This window comes from Eriocheir sinensis, chromosome 3 (genome assembly GCF_024679095.1).
Source record: "Eriocheir sinensis breed Jianghai 21 chromosome 3, ASM2467909v1, whole genome shotgun sequence".
In the NCBI taxonomy this organism is placed as follows: domain Eukaryota; kingdom Metazoa; phylum Arthropoda; class Malacostraca; order Decapoda; family Varunidae; genus Eriocheir; species Eriocheir sinensis.
In genome coordinates, this window is record NC_066511.1 from 28,616,599 (window position 1) to 28,629,952 (window position 13,354).

General features: G+C 38.8%; 1 protein-coding gene across 11 annotated transcripts in view; it reads right to left on the reverse strand.

The window, feature by feature from the left end:
* The window catches only part of LOC127007503 (ataxin-2 homolog), a 37,931-nt gene extending 24,787 nt beyond the window's left edge, over positions 1-13,144 (reverse strand). The window contains exons 1-3 of one of the 11 annotated variants that reach the window (XM_050878635.1): positions 13,038-13,144; positions 3,670-4,003; positions 2,651-2,812 (exon numbers count right to left, since the gene is read on the reverse strand). In XM_050878635.1, coding sequence (XP_050734592.1) covers positions 2,651-2,812; positions 3,670-3,999 — 492 coding nt within the window. In that variant the 5' untranslated portion in view covers positions 4,000-4,003; positions 13,038-13,144. The other 10 variants (XM_050878625.1, XM_050878644.1, XM_050878618.1 and 7 more) reach the window with 10 other exon arrangements.
* Positions 13,145-13,354: the final 210 nt, after the last annotated feature.

A 13,354-nucleotide genomic window follows, 5' to 3' on the forward strand; every position in this document is an offset into this window, starting at 1 on the left:
ATTCTAAATCAGTGAATCAACTCATGCCATAGATTGGGTGCAGAGGTGGTAGGAATGAAGAATACCTCTGAATATTACAATGTAGTGGACAGAAGTGGATATGATGAATGGAAAACATGAGCATAGCTCCAATAATACATATTGCTTGACAAGTAAAGATAGATGAATACACATATACAAACTCAAACTCCTCTTCAGTGGACAGACATACTTAACTGCAGAAAATATTATCTGACATGGCAAACTGGGTTTGAAATTTTCAAAACACTGACCAGTTGGCATGAACACCATTCAGCTTCGAGTCTGGGTTGAAAGCGGTTATATCAGCTGCTAACCACACCACATAATGGAAGACTTTCTAATATGAATTTTGGTAGAGGGCAGCACTGTATCTGGCCCCTCAGTGTGAAGGAGACAGAAATTCAATACCTCTTATTTGTTCTCTAAAAGGGCTACAAGGATATTTTATACAAATAATTAAAATTATCTTGTATGAAATAATGGTAGAGAATAAATCATTGCTCACCTTCCTCTTTCTCTTCTTCAAAGTTAAGCCATTCTGCTTCAAACCTGATAGCTCAAATTTCTTACTGACATCTTTTTGTAAATTTAATGCATATGCCACTGAAATCAGGCTCCCAGCCGTATGTGACCATGCTAGTGCATTAACTATGCACATGTATCAACTGTTGGCTTTGTCTTTTGGCAATCATGCACTTAGAATTTATGATGGTATACTTGGTAGCCCAGAATGTCCCACATACGAGATTGAGTTGTGGTTACTAGGCCAAGCCAGGCCAACATTTAAACTAAGTTTAATATATTTTTGCCAAAAGATGAAGCTATCAGTCTGTAATGTGCTTAGTTTATACACTACAATGGGTTGCAAAGCACTGGAAGCATGATTTCACTCACCTTTGCATTGTATTAATAAGAAATTTGGGCTGCCAGGTTTGCAGGAGACTGGCTTTGTTTTGCAAGGAAAAAAAAAGCAATTAAAGTGAGCTATATTTTCATACAAAATAATTTTAATTGTTTAAATAAAATGTCACAGTAATTCCAGAGAAGCAAATGAGATATATAGCAATTTTGTCTTCTTCACACCAAGGGACCGGATGGCACAGTGTTGCCCCTCCTTACATGGAGTTTGGAAAGTCCCCCATTCCCCAAGTTGATTGCAGGTGTCCCATGAAGCTTGATGCATTACAGTATTTCTATTTGATTATTTCATGGTTATGTAATATATGCAAATTAAACATCTACAAGACCATTACATAGTGGATTCCATACACACAATTGAGGCGTTACACATAAAAAGGGTCCAATGCACCACCAGTGGCCCAAATTGATTAATTGCACATAACCATACTAAAACTATTCTTCTATGCACTGGGCTTAGATTTACAACCGTTGCTCCACTGAATGTAAGGTTATATATAGTCCATGGAAAAAAATTATGCATATTGCAAAACTTCGACTGCACCTTCTGGCAAGTCTGAATTATGGTGCATTGGACCTTTCATAAGTGCAATGCCTCAAAGCAGCTCTAGTGTTAAGAAATTTGTATTTATATCGGTCTTATGCAGTGCGTGGAAAGTTTGACTTCCTGACACCCAGTGAGCTTCACCAGTCATAGATCTGGTGCATAAATAGTACCACTCCAGAACAGGTTAGACATTTTCAGTATTACTGGTACTAGAGGCATGATATTTGGCAAGTTACATCCACCACCTACTAATCATTTCCTGGTACTTGCCATGTAAATACTTCCCCCTGTCACCTGGCAAATTACACTGATTGCACTGCAGGTCTAATATGAACCAGACTGTAACACATGCTCACAGTTCAAGCCAAATTTTCAAAATTCAGTAACTAACTTTCAACATCACTAGACATGACTCTCCTCTCAATGGTCAATATACTGGAGACTTCAGGTAAATAAAGATGGTGGCTTTTCTATGAGATATGATGAGGTATTAATAACTCTGTCAACCCCTTTTCTGAGTATTTGACAAACAAATCCACTTAGAAAAGTATTGTTTCTTAGTAGTAACAGTATGTCGTCAACTTTTTCTTTGTCTAGCTTGCATCCTCTTACCATAATAATAATAAAAAGACTGGTCTCTTTCCTAACATACTACCTGACAGGCATCACTGGTTATAATTGTGAACTGAGCATCTGGCAGTCAACATTTGTTTGTTTACCATTAATTCAAGTGGACACTGTGACAATACAATACTGCTAGCTATGTAATATTATTGTGGATATGTCAAAGACAAAATTTTCTTAGCCCCATTATATCACATTTGTATGTCCAAGGGAAGCAGAACAGGAAAGGGAAGACATGTTGTTGCATGTTGCAGTCATGACTCATGGGGCTGGCAGGAATGAAATACACTTTGCCTGGTTTTGAGTAGCTTATACAATGGTTACTACACAAATATGCACAATATTTTTTCCTACAAACAAATTTGAAGGAAAAGAATCCTTAGATATGAGCTAAGTCACATAATATACAGCATAGATATAAAAATCAATACTCTTGTTTACACTCTACCAAGCATACAATGCAAGAATCCTAATAACTGTTTAGTCATTCCCATCATAAATTAGTTCCTTAAACCCACTGTAAGCGTGTTGTTCACTGACCTTGTGTGCCCGCAGAGACTTGCCCTCACAGGCCAGGGTCACATCGGTGAACGACTCAGATTGCAACAAGCGGTCGAAGGCTCGTAGCAGGTTTGACTGATGGTTGTTCCATTTGAGGCAGTACTGTTGGTTCGCCATTGCGGACGGGGAGTGTGGAGAATCCTGGGGAGTAACAATATTTGTCAGGATATTGTTGAGAACTTCTGTACATGACTAGCTTGCCAAAATCAACATAAATATGGCTGCATAAACATGTACAACATACTGAGGATCCCAGCATCAGCATACAGCAGCAAGTAAAGCAGTGATAGCACAACACTTCTGTGAGAACAATAAGTTTTGTGCTACAAGACAAGCTCCTCCCCACCACTCAGCCCTTGGACCAGCCTCTGGAGCACACACTTGGGAGGAACAATGTAAAACAAGCAAACAGGTATACACTTCTATAATAAATCTATACATAAAATCAAAAGCATGCAAAAAACATTCAAAATGTATATAAAAAAGGTATAAATGGTGCAGATATCTTAACAACTACATAGTCATCACTCAATCACACAAAATATCCTTGCCAACAATTACGTATATAATATTCACCCATGTATCAATAATGATTTTCTTGTTCTTTTTAATATTGCATGAAATTCATTATACATATGATTACTGCAATAAAAAATATTTATAGTGCTAGTAAAAAGATCAAAACTATAAATTATCAATTACATAACATGTAATATACATATATATGAACTGAATCTAAGATCTCTTCTATCCCATAAATAACACACATGGATGCATCTAGAAGTGCAATCCTATCCCTGCACAGAAGCAAAAGCTCAACAATTGCAATTGCATAAAATCAGCCTAGCTCTCAGTGGTCAAGAAAGCAAGGGAGGAAAGGTGTGTTCCAAGCAGTAAGGTGGCAGTAAGAGTCATAATAAGTGTGACTCATCAAGCTGGAGTAGGAGTAGCAAGACGCTTATCCCCACAAGTGACTCAGAAGAGTGACACTCACTAACCTTACTATCAATAAGGACATTCTCCACTTTCCATGGAGGAGAAAGCCCGGAGGAGGAAGCGTCTACAGAGGGACACTCAGAGGCTATTGGCTGAGGATCACTAGAGCCGGCCAATGGACAGTCCTCCATTCCCTCAATGTCAGGTTTTGGGATAATGTAACACGAGATACACTTCCGCAAGTGTCTCCTCAGCCTGTCAACTTTTGCACTAACCCTCTGCTTACAGTGAATACAAATCACAACATAATGTTTGTCATCAGTCCAGCGTTTGGTAAAGTGAGACCACACAGAATCGCTCCGCCTCCCAGCTTTACCCTCTCTGATGCTCATGTTCCTTAAGTAGAGAGAGAAAGAGAATGAAAAGTTTTAATTATACACTCCTTGAAAAGCACATGCTGTGAGTTATTACTCCAGTGCCTCAAATATTCACAAGTAACTAGTAAGAGCAATAAAAAAACTTTACAATGTATCATAATTGGGGCTTCTAAATGTTGTTTTCAATGTTAGAACAAATATATCTATATTTACACACACACACACACACAAAAAAAAAAAAAAAAAATAAATAAATAAATAAATAAATAAATAAATAAATAAAATAAATAAATAAAAAAATAAAAAAATAAAAAAATAAATAAATAAATAGATAAATAAATAAATAATAATAATAATAAAATAAATAAACTCAGCCGACCCTGAAATAGTTTATTTGCCCTGAAAAATGACTTAAAACTAGTGGACAAATTAGGAAACCACACTTGAAAGAAAAAGCTGGTACATTGTCACGCACAACTGATACATGATATTAGTTTATCACCCTTTAGCACACTGTAAATGCTTACGCTACTAGTTTTCATTGGAAAAAAGATGACCAAATTAATCAGAACTAATACATATTCTAGATATTAATCTTTCTTTTGTCAAAAAACAAAGGTGAAATTTAAAAGCATGACAGAGGATTTGTTTCATCCTTAACAGTATAATAAGAGTGAAACAACACTGATATATCACTACTCTCATGTTATCCCGTGTTCATATTTTAGAGATCTCCATAGGCTATGAGATGACAGTCCTTTTCTAAAAATACTGTCATATATGGACCAAAATATGTGGTGTAAAAAATCCAAGCACATATAGGTAAATTATATTCTTTACCAATTCCCATCTTCAAATAAACCATTCAAATACAAATAATACCTTTCTCAATAATAGTCTCCTCACCATCCTCACCTTTCAAAATAATCAGAGCCACAGCATTTTCAAAATGGCAAAAACATAACTTCATTGAAGGTAAAAAACATTATAAAAAATATGTACGGTATGTTTGTATCCAAATATTGAGATACACACAGAGCTGAGGTCTGTGTGGGTTAGCCCACAGGAACCCGCAATGTGAGGCACGTGAGGGCGTAAAATGAAGAGATTTTTGTGGGTGCAGTACGGGTGCAGATTATACTTTGAAAATGCCTGCTGGTGTGGATGTAGCTACTTGTTGAAGGTGTGGAGAGGACGTGGGTTAACACGAGTCAAGATGGGCTGAACAGGGCAGCTGCTTTCATGAGATTATGGGGGTGGGGCTAGAAGGTCATGGGATTGACTGGAGGGGTAGGGACAAGTGTTTAGTGGGATATGAAAGGATATAAAGGTAAAGTTGGGGGCATACGCTATAGCTGCACGTGGCCTTGGTGCTCATCTCTGTCGCATTGGTCCTTGAGCCTGTGGTGGGAGGGAACCCATTACCCTGGGACACTGGGCCAGTGTGACATCCGGGTTACCACAGTTTACCTTCCCCAGGTTTCCCCAGGTACCCATTTATCGACCAGCCCAAAAGGGTGGATGAACAGCTGGGCGAGCTGCATGCCGACTGCCTGGTCCGGGATTCGAACCTGGGCCCGCGGAGAAGTAGCCTGGCACACTGACCACTAGACCACGGAGGCGTATAAGGATATAGGTGAAGGAATAATGCTTAGGTGAAGTGAAGTTTAAGTGTGAAGGAGATACTGGCTGTTCAGCTGGGGTTGGGATAGGTGCAGTCATCAAACTTTCAGGATGAAGGTTAGAGTTAGGGAGATGGGTTGAATCATGATTGGCTTGGAATCTTATCAAGAGTGTTTGACCAACTGGGTTTCTGACTTGAGATGTAAAACTAGACAGGCCAAGGGAAGAAATAAAAAGAAATACAGGTATACAACATGCTGCCCCTATAGAGGAAACAGCTGGTGAGGACACAGGAGAGATTGTTAAACTCATCCAACTAAATATACCTCACTGGAAATGACATGCACCTATTACATCATGTGTCTTACTGCATACTCCCTACCTAGGCGTGAGTTTTGCGAATGAAGTGTGGCCAATGATTATAATCTAGATAATTCTTTGTCTTCAAGCTAGATATCTCTGTGGCTGAGAGGGAAACTTGAGTCTGATGGTGATTATGATGACACCAATGCAATAGAAACTATTAAATTTCAGCCTTTTGTTTGATTAAGGCAATCATTATATTACTTACTTAGCTATACAGCAACTATATACATATGAGCATCAGGAAAAACTGCACAAACACAAATACAATTAAATGCCACATAATTTTTTCCTTTTCTTATCAGCAAACCTGAAGCATCACTGGAGGACTATGAAGTTATGCAGACTTCATCATTAACACAAAATTAAAGAAACACAAAGTCCACTGATCAAAAAACGTTCATGCCAAGAAGAAAGTTCACCCAGCAGTACTAACCAAGTACAACTGCTGTCAATCCTTGCTACATCATACATACCATAAAGTCAAGGCAACCACTATGCCAGCCAACTATGGGCAAGATTATCTAATATATAGGTTTATCCTCAGAAAATCAACATTGGATTGGAAACGAGTGAGTGGTGAGTTTCATAAATGTTCAGCAAATGGCAGGGGACATGATGGAATGGAGGAATGGATGTGGCCACACCATTATAGAATAAGACAGTGAGAAGAATCAACTCTAGCAATGAGCCACATGGAGATGTGTAGTGAGTTGAGGGGGTTCCTTAGCAATTACAAGCTATCATCATGGATGTAGAAATACTTTCAAGTACATACCTAAATTACACAATTCTTACGATATCCTAGCAACTCTAAGAGACCCATTTGATTTTGCTTATGAGTGCTGCCCTGTAACAGCCATATCCATCACTAAAACCAAGCACAGTATCCAAGAGACACAGTTATGGGTTCCCATACCATGTTAATTGTAGGAAGCAAACAAATGTGAGCAGGAATGCTCATTGACATCAAAAACAATTTTGTAAAATGCACCTTTTTACTAGAAAATTCAGTCTACTGTGCAACGACAAAACAATAAAATAATAATAGTAATAATAATAATAATAATAATAATAATAATAGTAATGATCCTAATGTCCTCTCCTAACAAAGCACGCGATGATTATCTAACCATGTCAGTGTCTTCACTGTAGCTATAGTAGTAACACCTAGTAGGGGTTGCATCTTCAAAACATCTGCAATATAATTTGAAATACTAAATGGCATGACTGTAGCTTTGAGTGAGTGTTTCATCTTATTTTCCTGATTGCATACCAGAGTTCGTTTCCAACATCATGGAAATGTTTATCATGTGAATTCATTGATTTTACGAGAATAATTGTAATGAATTAAATAAACACCTATGCAATGTTTGGTGTCATGCACATGCTGGAATGTTTGCACTTTGAAGTCAAACACTTTAGTGATAAGACGACTGAGGACCCAACATGCCAGAAATGGAAATGGCCAAAAATCACTCCCAGAGTTCAGCAATGTTCTGATACAAATTATCTAACTTATTATCAATGCTACAGTAAGTATTTCTGGTAGAATTCTAATTCTAATAATGGCAATGATGACTTTGGGGATTTTTTTTTTTTAATTAGTTATTAGGATGATTTTTCAGAACTGAGCTTTAGGAGTAATTTCTGGCATGTCATACATTCTTGACTGATGTATATAAATAGCCTGTACGTTAAATAAGCATTATTCAGTACAAAGCAAAGCCCGTCTACCTATCTTTCTCTATGGGTGTCTGTGCTATAAGGTCCCTATGTCCCAATAACACAATTGGATTGCAAATTAATGACAGAAATCAAAGTCAAACAAGGTGTCTTCCTTCAAGAAGTTGGTGTTTGATTATTAATAGCATGAAGTCACAGCCATTTTCTTTGGTGTAAAGTTTTACAGAAGCTCGTCTTGGACATCCGAACCTTACGGCTGTGACAACTCACCATCGAGTCAAGAGATGAAAGCAGTAGTATTTATATATATTGGATTTTAACCTTTCATTCAGTAAAATAAGGGACTTATATCCAAATTCAGGTTATAGGGCAGGAGCTAATATAGTGGGAAAAAAAAAAAAAAAAAAAAAAAATAGGGGTGGAGGTTGTCATGTTGGACCCTTAAGACACGCATCCCATCACTTGATGGCATAAGTGAGCTGCCCCTCCTCTATGCACTGTCGACATAAAATAAATGTCATAATAAAAATAAAGTAATGATAAAAAATAATAATTAGGTAGCCTATATATCATCTTTTTTATCATTATTATAGAAATAACATTCATAATATTTTATACTCCAACTAAAAAGGTGGTATGTACCCCACCACCCGTTATCTGATCCCCTTACCATGGCAACATAACCCTGTGTGGTAATTTGTACCCAATGGCTGAAAGCTCTTTAGTCTTCTCCGTCTGTGATCAATGACTGAAGTCACCGAGAACCATGTACTGTACGACTCTTCTCAGAATCACAAACTTACAGCCAGGTCTTATGCATATCTGCTATGATAACAGAGACTAATGAAATGAACCCAAGATAACACACGAGTCAAGTACAACGAACACCTTGCGTCAGTCTAACTTTAACAAGTAACAGCTTGAGAATAAGGTAAAAGAATATATCACAAGCAGAGCAGTGTTGTTGCCGAGATGTATATAAGTGAGGTAAAGCTAGGGGCAGATGTTGAGGTGTGTGTAGCCTCAGTGCTTATCTCCTTGGCCCTTGAGTCCTCTACCCTAGGCATAGGTGTGAAATCTGGGTTACCACAGTTTACTTTTCCCATGTTTCTCCAAGTACCCACTTATTGGCCAGCCTCAAGGGGGGATGCACAGCTGGGTGAGCTGGGTGTAAACTGCCCCAAGTCAGAATCAAACCTAGGCTGGGGTGTTCATAGTCCCACCACAGGAGCATTATGTGATGAATGAGATTTGATAGCCAGTGACACACTTGTTAACAAAAAATGACCGTATTCTTACAATGAAAGTGGAGCCTATGTTTTGTCTGCATTTTTCTAGTGGATATTTAACCCATATAGAGATATAAGCTAATACTGTATTAGTGAATCTAAGGAATCATAGGACTGGCTTTTTAAACTAGTAATGAAAAGTGAATGAACATTTTCTTTTCTTTCCTACAGAATAGATTTCAAAGTTTTGATTTCAATATAAGAGAAAAATACGGTGATCATATAGAAAGGAAAGTCTTTTCAATATTTACAAGTTGGACCTGTGGCAGAAAAAAAAAAGTTGAACACCCTTATTTTATGATAACTTCTTAGCATTAGTCTATGTCTCATGTAGCTACTAGGCTAGCTGGAAAAAAGGAGAAAAGGATATAATTAATCATTGAGAGCAGAACTGTGTCATTGCTGGTGTGTATACATGCCAAAACTATGAAGATTAGTAGAACCTGCAAATCAAGAAATGTACCAAAATTATTTTTACACATACCGTAGTTAATATAACAACTTGGCTAATAACAAAAGTACCTTTCACTGGTCAACATCACCTGGTATAGACATTACCATCCAAATCTTGTGGTATCAAAGTAATAGTTATCTTTGAGTCCTTAGACAGAGAAACCTAGCTTCTAAGAGGTATGCTGCTCGGTACAGCTAACAAGAAAACATACTCAGTTACTTTACTTATTTAATAAATACGAAATCAAAGTTGTAGGTCACTCCTAAGATTTGTATAGGGTGGTCAATATGAGGTGGAATGAGGGACATAACCTGGAGTAAATGAAAACCCTTTGGAACATCCATTTTAAAATTCATTTCAACAACAATGCAAGCACTTGTCACAAGCCAATATCACACAACAAACTTAGGTATGAACATATACAACATACTTATATGGTACCAATCATGATTCCTTGATCCAGGACAGGCAGCCTCTATGAGGTGTGCTTCTTGTTACTAATAGCAGGGGGGGGGGGGGGGGGGGGGGCAAGTGCAGTTACTTTATTATTATTACTTGTGTAATGAATTTGAAATATATAATGATATACATTTACTCTTAAAGTATATAGGTAGCCTATGATACACATGCTGTCTCTGCTAAAAAGCTTTTACATTGGAAATGAAATTACATCACTTTCAATCACTTCAAAAATTGCTTGACAACCCTATGGCACAGAAGGTTCCTTGTGGTTCTGTTTGACTTGATGTAAACCTTCCACACTTTAGTCTCATGGAGGAGCCACAGGTTGTTGTCTGGCCACCTCTTGGGTGCCAGAGGAGAAAAAGTTTCAGATCTCTTGATTCAGCAAATTGTGTGTATTTGTGAGAAATTTATTTCCCATTGCCTTGGATGAAATGTCACAAAAAACAAAAAAACAAAAAAACAAAAAAAAAAATCCTTGTAGCCACTTGAAAAAAAAAATATTATTCAGAATTTTTTTTTTACCGGCACAGTTCCATGGCATAAAACTTTTCTAGTGATAAAGCAATTAATAGGCCTTTTTTGTTCCTAAAATGGGAGTGAGGTAAATATAAATGAGGAAAACATGATCATGAACTGATAAAAAATTGCAGTAGTGCTGATAAAATAGACATCTTGATGTAAAGTTCCCCAAGGGAGTATGCCTCACATGTTTGCACTAGTTATATGCCCCATTCCTTTTAAAAATTCCTCAAATGGGTAGCAACAGTACAACCTCCAGTCCTCTTTCTTTGCTTGCACACTTCCTCCATATTATGGATTTTAAGAGGTAGGTTATGAGGATTTGAGTGATGGCTAGCTAACATATTACAGAATAAATGTGCAAATACCAAAGTGCTTGAATAACTAAATGTAGCTATATATTCAAACTGGTACTCTGAAATGCATATTACGCCTATGTTTGACAAGTAAGGTAGAGATGAAGATACACATTGGCATACACATTTCATGTGAGAAAAGACTAAAATCTTTTGAGAAACTCTCTCTCTCTCTCTCTCTCTCTCTAAACATATCATGTATGTATATATAGCTATATATACTATATATATTTAACGGTATATATATATATATATATATATATATATATATATATATATATATATATATATATATATATATATATATATATATATATATATATATATATATATATATATATATATATATATATATATATATATATATATATATATATATATATATATATATAATGGGAAAGTTTGTTTAAAGTATTAGTACGCCAGAGTTCTGAGCTTTCCCTGTGGCTGCAAGGGCATCACTATCACACACTCATTTAGACAGCTGAAAGGACCAATCAATTAACCTGTTATAAAGACTGGCCTTGCTGTTACCATTTCACTGCACAAAGTCATGCAGACACTGTCTCTTGCCCTCCCTTGAAATAAATGAAAGAAAATCTCAGTTCACTTCAGATATCAGTACATGTTATTGTCTATAAGTAAACTGTTCAGCAGAATTTTGTAACCAAAAATAAGCCAATGTTTGGGGGAGCCACTTTCTGAAAATATTCATTGAGCAATGGTAAAATAGGGGATTGAAGCAAATAAACATTGGAATCACTGAAAAAAGTAGTTATATGCCCACACAGATTAGCATGATAATCACTCACCCAGAAGGAAGAGCAGCAAGATTGAATCCATTATTACAATGAATGTCTTGGTATCATCATTATCCCCACAAAGCACCACCAACAACACGGGAGCAAAACAACACATCCAGGACACAAGCGCCCGCACACACACACGCACGCACGAAAACACACAAAACACACACCCAGGAGACAGCAGCATTTGTGACAGCAATGGTAGCTGTAGATTTTCACGCCCACATACACTGACACGACCCCTTATAACTTGCGACAGCGACAACCTCAGAGCCAGGCCTAGGCTGGAGGGGTCGGCGGCGGCGGCGGCACACACTTGGGGCTTCATTGTTTTTGTTTCCTTCGTCAATAACAATGAGTAACACGCTGACTGTTTTCTCCTGGGGCAAGCACCAGTGGTGGTGGTAGTGTAGGTATGCAGTGCTTGGCTGGCTGGTTACTACTGGCCACTGTGACCACACACTGTGCTCCTCCGGGTGCCTCACGGTGTCAGGCGAGGAGGAGGTGCCCAGCTATGACATTACTGCTGGTCACACTCGTTGGTCCTCCTCCCTGGTGTCCCTCGGTGTCACAGGAGAGGAGGAGGTGCCCAGCTATGCCCTCCTCCCCTGGTGCATCACGATGTCTCAGGCAAGGAGGTGCCCAGCTATATCCTCCTCACGGTGACACAGGCGAGGAGGTGCAAAGCCATGTCCTCCTCCCCTGGTGCCTCACGGTGTCACAAGAGGTGGTGCTTAGCTATGTCCTCCTCCCCTGGTGCCTCACGCTGTCACATGAAGAGGAGGTGCCCAGCTATGTCCCCCTCCCCTGGTGCCTCACGTTGACAGGCGAGGAGGTACAAAGCCATGTCCTCCTCCCCTGGTGCCTCACGGTGTCACAGGAGGAGGAGGTGCCCAGCCATGTCATTACTGCTGGTCACACACACTCACTGGTCTTCTACTCTTGATGCCTCACGATGTCTGGTCACACACACACACACACTCGTTGGTGCTCCTCCTCCTAGTGTCTCGGCAAGAAGGTGCCCAGCTAACACATTTACTTCTGACACATCAACACTCACAATAACCACAATAACCTCATATAACACACACGTAACAGTTTCTACTTCGCACACAACTTAATTTTTCTTTTTAGGTCAGGCGCCGAAGTCCTTTTTTGCCCCCTTTTCACGAAACTCTTAAAACTATTTCATAAAACACAAGTATTATTATTATGCATACATACCTTAGGAGACATAAATAGCGGGTCTACTGCTGCAGGGGTCGAGCCAAGACTCTATCTCCTCCTCCCTCAAATTCGATTAATCGCCGACTGTGCTTTCATTTTCCTGTTAATTCGCTTTTTTTTCCTTTTTTTCGTTTTTGGGTCGAGTTGTTAAGGAGGGTCAGGACTGCCTTCCTCCCAAACACTGATTTCACCGTTATAATCACCGCTTGCCCCGTCTCTTGTGGTGCTGGCGCGATCCAAAACGACTCCCACGTCCTCCCCTTACCTTGAACCCAGTCACTATGGCGCCTTTCGAATTTTATTTAGATAATTTTTTGCTCAAAAATATTCCGACCCTCGTCCCTCTGCCGGCAGCCCGACACACTACCGCTGGCCGGCCGCACGAACCTTTGGCTCACGTGCTGCACGGGTATTGATTTTCATCGTGCATGCACTGAGACGGCACGCTGGTATATATCTAAATAAGCTGGTATGTGTAAATACCGTCAACTATTCGATATGAAAGTTGCATTTCGCGAATGTTGAGTACGACACGTTTTCCTAATGCCGGCAGCTACACTAACTCCCAGCCACCCGAAAGAT